Source organism: Erigeron canadensis, chromosome 6, assembly GCF_010389155.1.
Source record: "Erigeron canadensis isolate Cc75 chromosome 6, C_canadensis_v1, whole genome shotgun sequence".
Classification (NCBI taxonomy): Eukaryota; Viridiplantae; Streptophyta; class Magnoliopsida; order Asterales; family Asteraceae; genus Erigeron; species Erigeron canadensis.
The window spans coordinates 36,143,394-36,158,523 of NC_057766.1; the positions used below are offsets into that span (position 1 = coordinate 36,143,394).

Consider the following 15,130-nt stretch of genomic DNA (forward strand, 5'->3'; position numbering starts at 1 on the left):
GATTCAGACATGCTAGAAGTAATTTTAACGAGCAATTTGCTGGATCTTCAACCCTCTATTCATAAAAAAATCCTTGAGATGAGAAATCTAAGACTCGAACCTGAGACTTTGAGAAAAGCTCACCTCCAAGGCCAACATAGTCATAGTCGACTTAGAAGATACCCTGGTCAACCAATTTAAGTTAAGTTACAAATATATGGCCTTGTTATTATTAAATGAATATTCAACACATCGTCTGATTTTAAATCTAAATATTTAATATCTTAAACCTTACATAGATTTTTTTTATATATAAAAAAAGAACATGTAGAAATGATAAATAAGACTTTTTTAAAGTTTCTTAGAAGAATTATGCAAATTGAAAGAGAAACATAACAATTATTATATATAAAACCCCCCAAATCTTCTCAACTCCCAACCATTTCTTTCCTCTTGCAACACCACTTTTCACATCACCACTTGATCCAGTTTTTCCATTGCTTGCATTACCTACCCAAACAAGTAATCAAACTTTAATAACAATAATAATAACTCTCATCTACATTTAATATGATGATAACGATTACTACATGTGCACTTAAACACGGATTTTGACATTTTGCGATTTGTGCATGCATCATTTAAACGAGTTATGGCTAAATTTAATGTAGTGACCTCCAACTAAGGTTTTTTCCTTTTTCACTGAATGTCGTAGTTTTTGATTCATCATAACATGGTGATGAGAGCCTAGCCAACGTGGGTAGTTATCCCTTATAAATTACTTAATTAAGTAGACGGGTTAACTACACTTTCATAGTTTCATCTTCGTTGTAATTACACATTAAAAAAATACTTCTACTATACAAAAGATGTTTTTGTCCTGTTATGAAAATACAAATATGCGATTGATAAATTTCTATTTGTAAGTACAACTTTTTCCTTTAATGTCGACGAGACTTATAGTTTATTCTTGAAAATATAAAATATTTTGTACACAAAATTTCATGATCAAAGTACATATTTGATCATTTATGTAATTAACATAGATATTTTTGAGGTACAAAAAGGAATCGACATAAAGGGGGATCACATCACACCATATTAATTAATTTTCGGAAACTAATTAGCAAGTTAACATGTTATCTAATTTTGTAACGTACCCAGATAAACTTAAATTGTTACTATATATTAATTGAATCTCTATATATTAAACTTGAAGATTATGCATGATTTATGTTAAGCTACAAAAGGTAATTTGTTTGATCACTATATATGCAAGAGGTCATGATTTGTATTTTTTTTTTCTTTTTAATAATAATATATCACCAAATATATTTGTAAGATGAATATATATGATACCGTGAAACATGTTTGACACGATTTAAAAAAACAAAACTTGTACCGATCACGCCTGCTATATGCAAAATGCAATTAATTCTTGGAGCGAAAAATAAGTATACCTGAAGGAGCTACAGTGGTGGTATTGCTTGTCTTGGCATTTCTACCATAATCTAAAAAAATCTTGGCTTCAGGGGAGTTTGCTGGCAAGTTCATGAGCGCTGTAACATTATAATAACAAATTATATGATATATTTGATAATTGATATTGTACGTTTATTATAAAGAGACGATCATGATATAGTACATAAGAAGAAGAAAAAAAACTTACTAGGACACTCTGTGATATTAGCAGGCGTACGACATTTATCGGGCAAGCCCAAGGCAAGGGTCGCGTTAATCTTGACTCCAAGATTAGGATTGTCGCGATCCTTGATCAAGATACATAAACAAACCCGGTTTTTCTCTATAACCGGTTTAAGCCCGGTACAACAATCCATGGTTGGAGCCTTGGCTTCGCCACTAACATAAGGAAGGCAAGTGGCTAACCCGATAAGCGTATCGCCACATTTTTTTTTGTCTTGATCAAAATCTCCTTTTGACAAGCCTACGAGCACCATGACCATGGCTAGCCATGGAAGTAACCTTTTTGTTGAAATCATTTTGAAAAGAGAGCTTGATAGAAGCAAGTGATCAATAAGAGTGCTAGCTAGTTGGGGTGCCTTTTTATGCTGTCATTGGGTTTGGGTGGGTGTTGATAAATATTTGTAGTGTGACAAGTGGTATAAATGGAAAAATAATTAATACTCGTAATTGGTTGGCAAGGTTGTCTTATGGTATATTTGGAGTACTATACGTATATCACATTCGCTATTATTACCTTCTTTATACAATTATCACCTTCACGTACGTATTTTCTTAACTTCCAAATAAAGTATTTCTTTTTCCTTTTTGGTAGATTTTTTTGAAATAAATCATTCGAGTAAATGGTAAAAATCAAAGTTTGTTAGTAAATCTATCAAATTTAGTGCCACTTAAGACTTACAATTAAGACTTACAAGATAAGATGTAACAAATTTTATACACATTAAATATAACCATAAAGATTGCGTTTAACAATTTTTTCTTATATTCTAAGTTTAGAAAAATGAGACACATAAATAGATATAATCATAAAAACATTTTTACTGAATTAAATTACCAACAAACTTAACATAAAATTACAATATCAGTTCCTTATATTATAAAATATCCTTACTACCCCTTTAAATCAAACATTGTAATATCAACAATCATGTTGTCGTCATCATATTGTTGCATTGTGCGGATAATGTGCTAATAACACTTGATCTATAAACACCTAGAAATATGTGATTAAGGACCGTAGAATGTATTTAAGCATTTGACTAAAATTATTGGATTAATTAGTTTGACTCATATAGTCATATTCATTCTAATCTCTTCCGTTAATAATTTTGTTCAACCCTTTCTTATTAATTGTTTCAAATTATATATGGAAGTTCAGTATCAATTCCTAAAATCATTTTCAACTTTAAGTTTCAAATGTTTCAAAAGCTCCATATGCAATTCTTTATAATTTATAATAATACATTCCCAATATATAATCTTATATTTAATATTTAATTTTTTAATCCTTTTTTCAAATAATTTATTAACAAAATTCAACTTTTTTTTTCTTTTTTGAAAGATGAATTTCGCTGAAAATTTTGTGTCATGATTCAATAGCGGTAGGTCTAACATATATACATTGTCTTAACCGAGCCCCCTTAGAGAGCTTTCTCGAAGTAAAAATGTCTATTTTAAATACCCTAATTTATCTTCCTCAAAACTTGAATACAAGACTTTTTGAATGAGGAGATGACTTCTCAAACTATTGAATAAAAGCTTAAATAATTATATCATGACAAGTGATAACATCAAGATAATAGCTAATACAATAACATTCTATCATACCAAATTATATTTGATCCAAATTGTTTAAGAATTAAGAGTAACTCTTCTAGATTTTACAGTCACAAGATAAGTTTAAGAATTAAAACCACATATGTAAATTTAATAAATTCCCCGTAGACGTCTTTATATTAAACAACTTTTATACGCATTGTACTCCAGATATTGCACAAAACTAAACCTTTTCTAAAGCATTGTACAACAGTAGAATATGTCAGAGAATTAATGGGCTACTTATTAGTCGACATACAATAAAGTAAAGAGTTTAAAATGTTATCATATTTTTTTTATTTTTTACATAACTGCATTACGATTTTTTATTATCTTATGTGATTTTTTGACGAATTTTTCAATTTTGTACATGGATAATATGTGGATGATCTATTGACCGGATCATCTTTTCCCTTTAATATGCGACAACAACTCATTTTTCAGCAACATTTTTTCACTTTTCTGACGACTTTTTCCACCATTTTTTCCCAATAGTATTTTAAGACGAACATATTTTCACCAATAAAGTTTGAAAGCTTGTTGGCTACATAGGATGATAAAAAAGTTTGTCGTACAATCATGTATAAAGCGAAAAATACATTGTATTTTAGGGATTTTAACTTCTGAAACAAAAATATAATACAATGTTCAACTAAAAATATTCCCATGTTATTGGTAATACCTGTTAAATCATATGTATACAATTTACAAAAAGGTGATTAGATTACCCGTGAAGGGATGGCGTCTTGTTATGTGGATGTGTTTGGCCCCGTGATCAATCTATTCATTGTATTGTCAACCATAATTCTTTAGAGTATCTATAAATTCCTTTCAATGTTTCCTTATTATTATCTTATAAAATAAATCCATGTCTGTGTCTTATCGAACTTTAAATTATGCACAATTCAATATGTATCCTAATAATAATGGATCTAGATCTATTCTAAGTTTGTCTTCTTTATTTTCCAAGTTCTATAGAAGTAGATGGACAAATTTTAATAGGCTGTAAAGTATATAAATAATACGGTTTTGGCAATTTGGACTTGTGACAGAAGATGGGCTTTTGTTTTGGATCGGGTGTTACATAATTCTATGAAGTTAAAAAGAAATAAATAAATAATACTCTCCCCATCTTATGATAACTTTATGTTACTCTTTATATATGTTTGTTGTAAAATAAAAGTCTCTTTGACACTTTTACCAATCATTGTTTTATAGAAATGAAGATAATGTCTTATTGGTGGACAATAAATTTTCTAAAATTTTATACCAAGTACTTTAGTGGGCATGAATATATATAAATAAGAACACTTTAATAATGTATCGTGTTTACATATTACTTGTATGCTTGATAATAGTATCATATTAGAGTCACATTCCTGCATTTCAAAAATGTTAGCAAATAAAGGATTATGTTTTAAAAATGATTAAAAGTTGATAAAAGAATGCACAAGTTGAGATGCAAAGGGCAAACTCATGCATTATATATGAAACTTTCGACTATATGCATTCTTAAGAATGTGCACCCGACTTGATGTGGCCATTTGTTTAATTCTTTGACTGTATGCTCATCAACTGTGTGCAATTCAAGTTTGGTACCACTGGGTCCATATATAGTATCTACTAGAAAAAATTAAATGGATTTGATTAAAGCAATTGGCTTATAGCTTAGAGGTATATACGATGTTGATATTTACTTTTCTTAAGAAAAATTGGATATGATCGTGTGTGTTTTTTTTTTTTTTTTTTTTTTTTTTTTTTTTGGGATTAGGATTAAATCATTCGTACGGGTCAAACATCTTGATGACTCGTGGCCAACCGGCCCAACCATGACCCAGAAAGAGCGACCACCAGTCTACGATACATGAACTTGTATATGTGAAAACAAAAAACAGTTAATCACATCAATAAATGGAATTGCATAATTGATAATTCTAACGCAGTAATGAGTGGTGCACAGGTGCCTGCATTTTCTATTTAGGAAATGGTAAATTTAACGTGCATAAAATTTTTTTTACCTTTCATATTAAAAGCTGATCCTTGATTTTCATAATAAATGTACAAACAATTTATGCACCTTAAACACAACCCTAAGAGCTGTATTTAGCAAACCCTTTTCTATTTTCATTTAAGATTTTACATACTAAATATAGTTTTGAAGGATATGGTTAATGCGTAGTAAAATATATATTGTATATCCAACATTATTGATCGTTTATACAAAATAATTTTGGGAAAATTACCTAAATGGTCAAAGAATAAAACATATATCTAGATTTAGACACCTACAAATTTATTTACACATTTGGTCAAATATTTCTTAGTACCTAATTTTTTAGTAAGAAATGATATTATCCAATAAAATCATGGTATGTGTCACAGGAGAGTCCAAGAGTTAACCACTTTTATTATTTATAAATTATGAGTTGTGATAAATGAATTGAAACATGCAATCCTCAAGATCTTGAGATCGAATAAGAAGGAAACAGAAAAGAAGAAGGGGGGAGGAGTTCACCATTCCTATTGTGCATTCTTTATGTACGTTATTACTCATTTATAGTTGAAATAATATATACTCGTATTTCATACGTTATTACTCATTTATAGTTGAAATAATATATACTCGTATTTCATAAATGTAATAATGACTCAACTAGAAGATATCGTGAAATGGATGATTGGTCAGTGTGATTCACCATAAGTCCATAAGGTTGATCGAATCTTTGATCAAGTATCGGTTGCTTATTTCTTTTACATTAGTGGGTTTTTAGTATGTAGATAGTGTTCTTTTGTTTTCTACTATCCTGTTTTCATGTCTTCTACAAAGTGTTGGTCAGGTATGTGCATAGTCAAGATGTGTTTTTCACCTATTTTTAACAACACGTACTTTATGAATGTAGTAAGTAATGAACTTTTGGACTCTAAATGTGATACATGGCATAATTTTATTAGATAATTTTATTTCTTACTAAAATAGTTAAGTAGTAAAAGGTGTTTGACCAAATAGGTAAATAATTTTTTAGGTGTCTAAATCTAGATATATGTCTTCATTTTGACCATTTAAGTAATTTTTACAATAATTTTTTACTATCATGTATAAAACAGGATGCAAAGGAGGTTGTGCATATATAATTAACTTGTATCGCAGCTGTAGTATATATACATGTAGTATTGTAGTAGCTACGTCCCTTTTTGGTTTGAAACATATTTTTAGTATAGTTGTCAAACTCGTTTGAGTCATGAGTTGAATCGAACAAGTCGAGTCAAAATCAAGTGAAAATGGGCCGACTCAGTGGATGATCGACTCGGCTTTGCTCAAGACTCATAGCATAACTCGATCGTGTTTTGTTGTATGAGTCGGTCAGAGTCATATTTCGAGTCACGAGTCACAAAATATTTTTTTATTTTTATTATTTTTTTAAACATAACTTCTTTATATGCTTTTAAAAATTGATTTTATTTTAATAATGTCTTCTATTTTTAGCTTAATATATCAATTAATACAATACTATACTTATACAATAAAAACATATATAATGTTATAAAATAATATATTTTTAAATATCTTAACTTAAACGATTTGAGTTACGAGTCAAAAAAACAGGTTTTGAGTCGAGTCAAAAATACCGAGTTGATAACTAATGTTATGGATAGAAAGCGTCCAGGTCTTCTATATTGATCGTTTGGACCGTTTGGTTGTTCTCGTTGTCAAATCTGAAAATGGTTAACTTGGAAATGTGCTTTATGTTACGTTGAATAGTCCTACAAAGTTTGAGGTTAAAAAAGTGTTATTGGATTATAAATAGTGTAGATTAATGTTTTGATTCTTGGGTCACAAATTTTATCATTGGCTTAAACCTCCCAATGGCTATCGATTGATTTTAGGCTCAATAAGCGAGTTGCCTTAAGCCTTATGATTAGTCTGTTTCCAAAACAAGTAAGATCATCAAAGCTTGTAAAACACGACAACTATCAATAGATTAATTTGTAAAAATCAACTTAATCATAGGATAATAACATGTGAAAAAATCAGGGAGTAAGATTGAGAAAGAGAATTAGTGGAATACACATGTCAAATTCTTAAAGTTTTAGGTTGATTTTTAGACATATGGGTTAAGTTGATTAATCATTTTACTTAATTATATTCTTAAACACTAAAACCACTAGCTAATTAACTCGGGTTCAACCCGGGCTTATTAATAAAACTTTTGTAATATTAAGTTACGTCGATGTCTAAGAACTATGAGATAGTTTAACCATACTTATAATCTCGAAATAGTATATCTTATATTTCAAATGTACATAATTAGCTTATTAACCCGCATAATATGTGGATAATTTAAAATCTATTATGATAAAACTATTTAGACGATGAAAACTTAAAAGACCATGTATAAAATATTAGAGTTTTCAAAATAAAATAATTTTTTTCTTATAGAAAAGGACATTATAAATAACAAAAATAAGAATTAAATAAACTTAAAGAAGGAAAGTGCTTAAAAATTGATAATGACATTTTAATTTACATTGGACTTAGGCTAAAAATGAAATAAATCATAAATCAATTAGAAAATGATTTAAACTTTTTATAGATTGATGTCATAAATCAAGAAAATAAAAAAAATTGATAGAAATAAGTCTAAAAATGACAACTAAGCATTATTTAGAAAATAATGATTTCATAGAAATCTTATTTTATTTATATAAGAGATTATATATTTTCTCGTTTGATATATGCATGATTTTAAATACCGGGCCGACCGTTTACAGTATTAATCCGGTCTAATTTGTTAAAAAAAAAAAAAAAAACTCATGTTGTTTGCAGATTTGAACTCGCGTGTCTGATAAGAAAGTATAGACACCTAATTAACAAACGAATAGTTAATTGGTTGCTGTTAGTTTATTCATACACATTAAATATTAGTTATTTTGTAGGGCTAAAATAAAAAATGAACAACAGTGTATGTATATGGAAAGAATCGAACTCTATACCTCAATGACAACAAGTCACGTAATACTAACTCTACAAACTTGACTTATGCTTAGTATTATTTGTTATATGCTATAGTGTATAGATGTTTATTGGATTAGATATATGTGCAAATATATAAAAACTGTAGCCGGCTTTTTGATTCGGTCTAATGGATTGAACTTTGTTTGATCGTTTCAAACGATTCGGCCTAATGGGTTGAACCTTCTTTGATCGTTTCAATGTCAGCTCTGATCTAACCGATTGAATAAAAAGAAAAAAGTAAAATAAAAATAAATAAAAAAATAATATTACTTCGTAATAGAAAGCAATGTTTTAAATACCAGTATTTTTGTCGTACCGGTCGGGTACCCGGTACCGGTATATCGGGCGATACGTACCGACATGGTAATTTAATTTGTATTTTTATAAAAATCATACAAAACTTGTTACAATTTAACGAAATTAGTCAAAATATAAGTACAATCCACTCAAAAATAATATCAAATTGGTATTTCATAACAAAATATAAGTTTTAAAGTTTACAAATAACAAAACATAACATTAAAGTATCAAAAAATAATTTTAAAAAAAAAAATAATCAAAATACCGGTATTACCATTACCGTAATACCGGAAAATACTGGAAATACCAGCCAGTATTGAATAGTGAATGTATCGGACAAAATACAGGTATGGTTGTACTGGGGTACCAATCAAGTATTCCGAGTAATACCGGCCGGTACGTACCGGTATTTAAAACACTCACGTAGAAAGAAAAAAAAGATAAAAAGATAGTCAAAATTGGGCCACCGCTTTCAGCAAAATCAAAACACGAGGCGGTACCGAAAGACCCTCTATCCAGTCAAACGTCACTCTCTCATAACTCATAATCCACCAAACACACACACATACAGACACACAATTCACCAAAATCACCATGGCAGTAAAAACCCTAATTACACTCATCCTAACCGTAACTCTCATCTCCACCACCGCACTCGCCACCGATCCACCGTCAGTCTACGACATCTTAACAAAATACGGCCTTCCGTCTGGCCTACTACCAGATTCCGTCAAATCATATTCACTTTCCGATGACGGAAGCTTCGTAGTTGAGCTTGAACAGCCTTGTTACATACAGTTTGATTATTTAGTGTATTACGATACTAAGATCACCGGAAAACTTAGTTATGGATCTATAACTGATTTAGATGGAATTCAAGTTAAGAGATTTTTGTTTTGGTTTGATGTTGATGAAATTAGGGTTGATTTACCTAGCTCTAATAATATTTACTTTACTGTTGGAATTATAAATAAGAAACTTGATATTGATCAGTTTGAAACTGTTCATGCTTGTTCCAGTAATTCGCTTTGTGGACAGGCGATTTCGAAGGTATATAATTATCATTATACATAATTGTATATGTATTTTTTGTAATATATATATTATATATGTGTATGTATAGGTTTTTGTAGTTTGATGTTAGGTTGAGATGATGATTGTAGTTAGTTAGAGGTAGTGTTGAGATGTATCTATAAATGTGGAACAAAAATACGAACTTTCGGTGACGTAGAACTACAATGATCAATGAAATTTGCCATGATGAAAACAAGTTTTTGTGATAGTAGTTTAGTGGTCGGGGACATTATTTCGTAATGACACAGGTCACTAGTTCTAATAAGAACAAAAACAAAAGAAGTTCGTGTTTGTACTGATCTTGTAATGACGAATAATGTTTACTAATCGACTCTATCAATGAAAAGAATCAGTATTTTGTTTGAAGCGATAAATAAGATAATAAAGGTTTAGGATATTAAGTTATTAACACAACAAGAATGAGCACGGGTTGTTGAGAAAGACTGAAATTACCTACAATGGCTACAGTTTTTTAATGAAAAGATTTCTTGTCCATGAGAATCTGTAGACTGAAAACCGTGATCGTTGTTTTCGGGTAATCTTCTATTGAAGATGTATGGTACCTGTGTTTTTGTGAACTTATGTGAGTTTTGCTTTTGGTTCACTAACTTAAATGCAAAGTTATCTAAACTTGGTTTTAACACAACATCATGTACTTGGCTACTTGCATTTACCCGTTTCTAGATAGCAGATTGTTTATGATAGTTTATATGTTTATCTGCTTCGTTAATGTGTTTCATGGTCTATGTCACTATTTGTGTTAAATTTTATCTTTATCTTGTTCTTTCACAGCTTCCAGTTAGCCCTGATGAGGTTGAAATGCTGATCACGGAGTAGTGTGACACTAAGAGGTGATGCTTTACACGTGAAGCTGCATAATAGTAGGTATATATGTATCCTGTGTTTTGAAGTTCAGAAGCCACTGGGCTCAGCTAGTTGTTGAGCCTCGTTGAGCCTCTGTACACGTATAAAGGCGTAAAGAGCTTATGGAATGTCGGAACCTGTACTATGTTACTAAGAAGTGTATAATATTGTGTCGGATATTTTGTGCAAGTGTTTTCTATTGTGCAATCGCTATCGTGTCCTTCATCGTCTACGTGCTGTATTTCGTTTACAACTTGAATGAACCACTTGTGTTAGCAATTACTTAATGCCTATAGTGTTGTGAATTACCTATTATATTTATGCTGCAATTGATGTTCGTCTCATTCTCCTAATATTAGAATGAGAATGTATTTGCTTGTATATTTGTTAACACTACCCGAATTGGTCAGGTGTATTAAGGGCTGCAAGTCATCCCAGTAGCCTGTAATGAACAGGATAGGTCTGGTACTGGTTGTAAAACTTACAACCAAAATAGATCTCCTGTATTGAGTCTGCATCCAAAAAGGGGGTTAAGTGAGGTCGGCCTATGGCCCTAAGCTATAAACTAATTTAGCTTAATCCTTATCAGGTCTCAGATTTCTTGTGTCACATTTTATCTTATATATGTCAGTTTTATAGTCCATGTCCAATTGATCGTAGAAACTTCAATACTTCAATACCTGAATATCTGATGTGCAAAGGTGGAAAAGTTCTCAAAAACCACACATCTACACAGACTGCTGGAAAGAACAAGCATATATTAAAAATCTTCCGTGCATCTGGATTTTTGGCTCTCATCTGTCTAGCATTAACCCGTCATTTTTATTTAGATTGGTTTTTGGGTTGGTGCGGATGATAAGGGGAGATGTAGGAGCATAGACCATTTTATATATTATCATTTAAGCATGCTACAATTATCGACATAACTTATTCTTAATGCTCATTTGGGTGCAAATCCACGTCCATGGATAAAGTATAAAGGAACATAATAAGAATCTAACATATCGCATTATCAAGTTGCAAAAGCCTCCTTTTGTCATGTTTAGTGCACACTTTTTTTTATAAACAGCAACTATTTTAAATTTGTTGCTTATATCACACTAACTAGATTTAGCGGGAAAAGAAAACCCGACTTGTATAATTTAAGAAGTTTGGTGAGATCCTATGTCAAACATACAAGCGTCTTAAAAGTAAGGTTAGACAGGATTAGCTTGTCGATATTCAATACTATCTTACTATGCATACGACCTTCTATCATGGTTTTAGTCATTTAAGGTTATTTCGACCACTCTATAGTGGTGGCGTTACGCATGAACAAGCTTAAGTAAAGTTCAAAATTGTAGTAATCAACACGAATTCAATTATGCACGCTACTGAGATTTCAAAAAAGGGCAGAAGAGTCACAAAATGAGTTCAAAATTCCATCATTCTCACCATTGGGTTCATACATTCAATTTTTTATACAAAACCTACCTCACCCCTAAATTTGCCATTTACCACTCGTTCCCTCATCTGCCAAGGGCAACTCACTGCTGGTACCTTCAGCTTCTTGACACCCTCGTTGTGATCTTATTTGCAGCCATTGTTTTAATTTCCACTTGGAAACATATTCTTGGGCAATTGACATCATCGGTTCATCATGCTTGAAGGACTTGACAGTGCACAATGTGGCTTTTAAGATTGTTTCGACCCGATAAACTTGACCATAAATTTGTGAACAATGTTTTGATCTGACCTTTTATAGCAATGTTTTCCCAAAGCTGAGGATTACTCTCCACTTCTTTATTGGGGCTTGTGATATCAACCAAACTAATACTCATATTGTTTCTAATAATACACAGCTTTCCATTTAAAGAAACAAGAGCCGCAGCCTCTAAAGCCCGCGAGCTCCCTAAGTGAACCTTACTATCAATAAATCTTTTCCAAGAATTCGTAGCCTCGTCATAAAACCTAATCTTGCACCCATCACGACAATCAAGAGCATAAAGCTGCCCATTCATGGAAATGCTAGGATTCCGCCAACCTCCAATCATCCCATTAGTAATAGACCCCCATGTGTTAGATTCTGGGCTATATGCCTCACTCAGGACCTCGCGGTGAGCCCCGAGACCTTTCAAGTACCACTTCCCGTTATGAACCACCCCTATAAATGGTACCATAGCCGTGCTCATATCTGATATGAAGTTCCATCTGTGTTTATTGGGATCATAAACTTCCGCAGACCGAAGAGTTCTGTGGATCCCCTCACATTCACCACCCGCCACATAAAGACAGTTGTTAATAACACATGCTCCAAAAAAATGCCTCTTTCTAAGCATATCAGGTGCTCTATGCCACTTATTTGTCCTAGCACTGTAGAAAATGACTCGTCTCATAGAACCCTTAAGTGGGTCTTTACCTCCAAATAAATAAAGATGACACCCGCTTAGAACCGCACACCCAAACCCGAGGGCATAACCATACTCCATAGGAACCGGTGGAAGGGGCTGCCACAGTTGGTAGGTGGGGTCGTAAGCATGCCAAGAAATCCGTCCGTCACGGTCTCTTTTAAAAACATAAACCCATTCTTCTGCCATTCCAAGGCTCTTTCTAAGGGAATAAAAGTAGTTACCTGACAAAAGCCTGAACCATCGTTTGCAAACTAACCGAAGCTTGTTATGTTCGGCCCGTGGGACCCGGATTAGACATGCGATAGCTAAGTCATCTGGGAGCCCAGATAGGAGAGGTGGCTGAATTCTGGTCCGTTCCCTACGCCCATTCTTGGACTTGTGTGCACGAGGATTGATATCGGGCTGGATACATAGTTTTGACCCAGGGACAAACTTTCTGGCTCCAGCTACTGTTTTTAAGCCTGCATCAACTCTGCAGTAGCACGAAACTGACTCAACCTGAATCGTTCCTCAATGTTAGGATGCAATCAATCACCACAATTACAACGCCATCAAAGTTTGAGATCCAATGAGATAATTATGTTACTATCAATAATCATATACACATACGATAAATATTTATTGCAAGAAGACCATTTACGATTAACAAGAAAAGATAGTATACATCACAAATTGATAAGTTTAGCCTTTATACAGTTCATTTCTTGTGTTCGTTCATAAAATAGGTAGCAAATGAACAGCCTTAATGAACCAATAAGGATTTGTTTCCCATAGTTCTGTTTGACAATCCACCAAATATCCAAAATATAATTTGAAAAGGTCAATTAAGATAACTTGGGAAACCAAACAATACAATCACTATATCTAATTGTAAATAATACAATACACAAAGAGCTCAATATACTACCTCCTTAAGTACTAAAGCTTCTTAAACATTTAGCAATATACTTCATGGTTACTACCTCCTTAACACCACAATGCGTAAAACTAATCATAAATTCCCAAAAAATCAACTCTTTTGCAGTGATAACCAACAAATGTTGTGACTTGTGAAATGCATGAGAAATTGAATTCTCATCAACAAAATGCTAATCGACTATCAAAGGATCACCCTGCTCGGATGATCTCAACAGGGAAACCTCGTCCGTTTTTTTTCAAATGCTGATGAATAATATTCACTAATAACATAATAGAGCACACACAAAGCTCTCAATGACTCACATTAGGTTAGAACCAAAACAAGTATGCTCAACAAACCCATAAACAAAGCACACTCAAAATAAACCCTTAATCACTAAATTCCGAAGAAAACCAAAATCCAAAAACTGGACACAAAATATCAAAAATCCACACTATTAATTAATTACAATGGCAAGACTTCATAAATTTATTGTCTAATCTCATCTGGGTATATCTATATATATATATATATATATATATATCACTCATAAACCAACAAAATCTAGCTAGATTCAAAAACACAATCTATTATACATGCAATTGTCAAAATTTCATTAAAGTTTGTTCATTTCATCATGATTTCATCTGGGTATCATCTAAATACAAAAAAGCTATGTGCTTTTTTTACAAAAATATATACAAAAAGCTGTAAACAAGAAAAACGAAAGTCAAAGTAAGATGTTTGACTTACCAGTGGAGCTTGAACTCGAAAACCCCTTTGTTGTTGAAACCTTTCAGGTTCAGATAATTGAGCCATCTAAAAAACTAAATAAACTGTACCAAGTTCATAAAATTAAATAATATATATAATGAAAAGGTTTAGAATTATATGTATATATGTATATGTATGTATCTTAGATCAAGAAAATATAAAAAGGGACAGGACAGACCAGCAGTCTTGAAATCTGATCCCAGGATTACAATATTCAAGAAAGGAAAATGATAAAATCCACAAGATCAAAAGAAAGCCCTTTTTGTAATTTTATATGAAAAATGCAAAGTAATGTGTGTGTGTGTGTATTTTTTGGTGCTTGAAAGTTAGTGATTTTCTTTTTGAAGAAAAAAAATTGCAAAATGAAAGAGGACACTTATTAATTTGGTGAAGTGAGAAATGATGATAGCTGGACCAGTGTTGATTTTGTTGTTAATTATAGTAGGTTATGGTAGAACATTAATTAATCTAATTTTATTTAGTATCATTTATCAATCAATCAAGAAAATTTAATAAAGAAAAAAAAAAGATATAGTT

At 31.7% G+C, this 15,130-nt stretch overlaps 3 protein-coding genes across 4 annotated transcripts; 1 reads left to right on the forward strand and 2 right to left on the reverse strand.

Annotated features, from left to right (window-relative positions):
- Positions 1 to 236: 236 nt before the first annotated feature.
- On the reverse strand, positions 237 to 2,069 carry LOC122603634 (non-specific lipid transfer protein GPI-anchored 6-like). Its single transcript, XM_043776396.1, has 3 exons — positions 1,649 to 2,069; positions 1,440 to 1,538; positions 237 to 489 (listed from the first exon to the last, which is right to left on the reverse strand). Exons 1-3 carry the CDS (start codon positions 1,977 to 1,979, stop codon positions 350 to 352), a joined length of 570 nt encoding a protein of 189 aa, XP_043632331.1. The 5' UTR covers positions 1,980 to 2,069; the 3' UTR covers positions 237 to 349.
- Positions 2,070 to 9,084: 7,015 nt separating this feature from the next.
- LOC122603766 lies at positions 9,085 to 10,846 on the forward strand. Its single transcript, XM_043776565.1, has 2 exons — positions 9,085 to 9,643; positions 10,460 to 10,846. The coding sequence occupies exons 1-2, from the start codon at positions 9,188 to 9,190 to the stop codon at positions 10,502 to 10,504; spliced, it is 501 nt and encodes a 166-aa protein (XP_043632500.1). The 5' UTR covers positions 9,085 to 9,187; the 3' UTR covers positions 10,505 to 10,846.
- A 1,031-nt stretch (positions 10,847 to 11,877) lies between these two features.
- On the reverse strand, positions 11,878 to 14,912 carry LOC122606152 (F-box/kelch-repeat protein At1g55270-like). Of its 2 annotated transcripts, none has more exons than XM_043779114.1 (3): positions 14,772 to 14,912; positions 14,573 to 14,646; positions 11,878 to 13,419 (listed from the first exon to the last, which is right to left on the reverse strand). In XM_043779114.1, exons 2-3 carry the CDS (start codon positions 14,636 to 14,638, stop codon positions 12,169 to 12,171), a joined length of 1,317 nt encoding a protein of 438 aa, XP_043635049.1. In that variant the 5' UTR covers positions 14,639 to 14,646; positions 14,772 to 14,912; the 3' UTR covers positions 11,878 to 12,168. The 2 variants fall into 2 exon arrangements, with proteins under 2 accessions (XP_043635049.1, XP_043635048.1); XM_043779113.1 differs by having other exon boundaries at positions 14,573 to 14,655.
- Between the last annotated feature and the right edge of the window lie 218 nt (positions 14,913 to 15,130).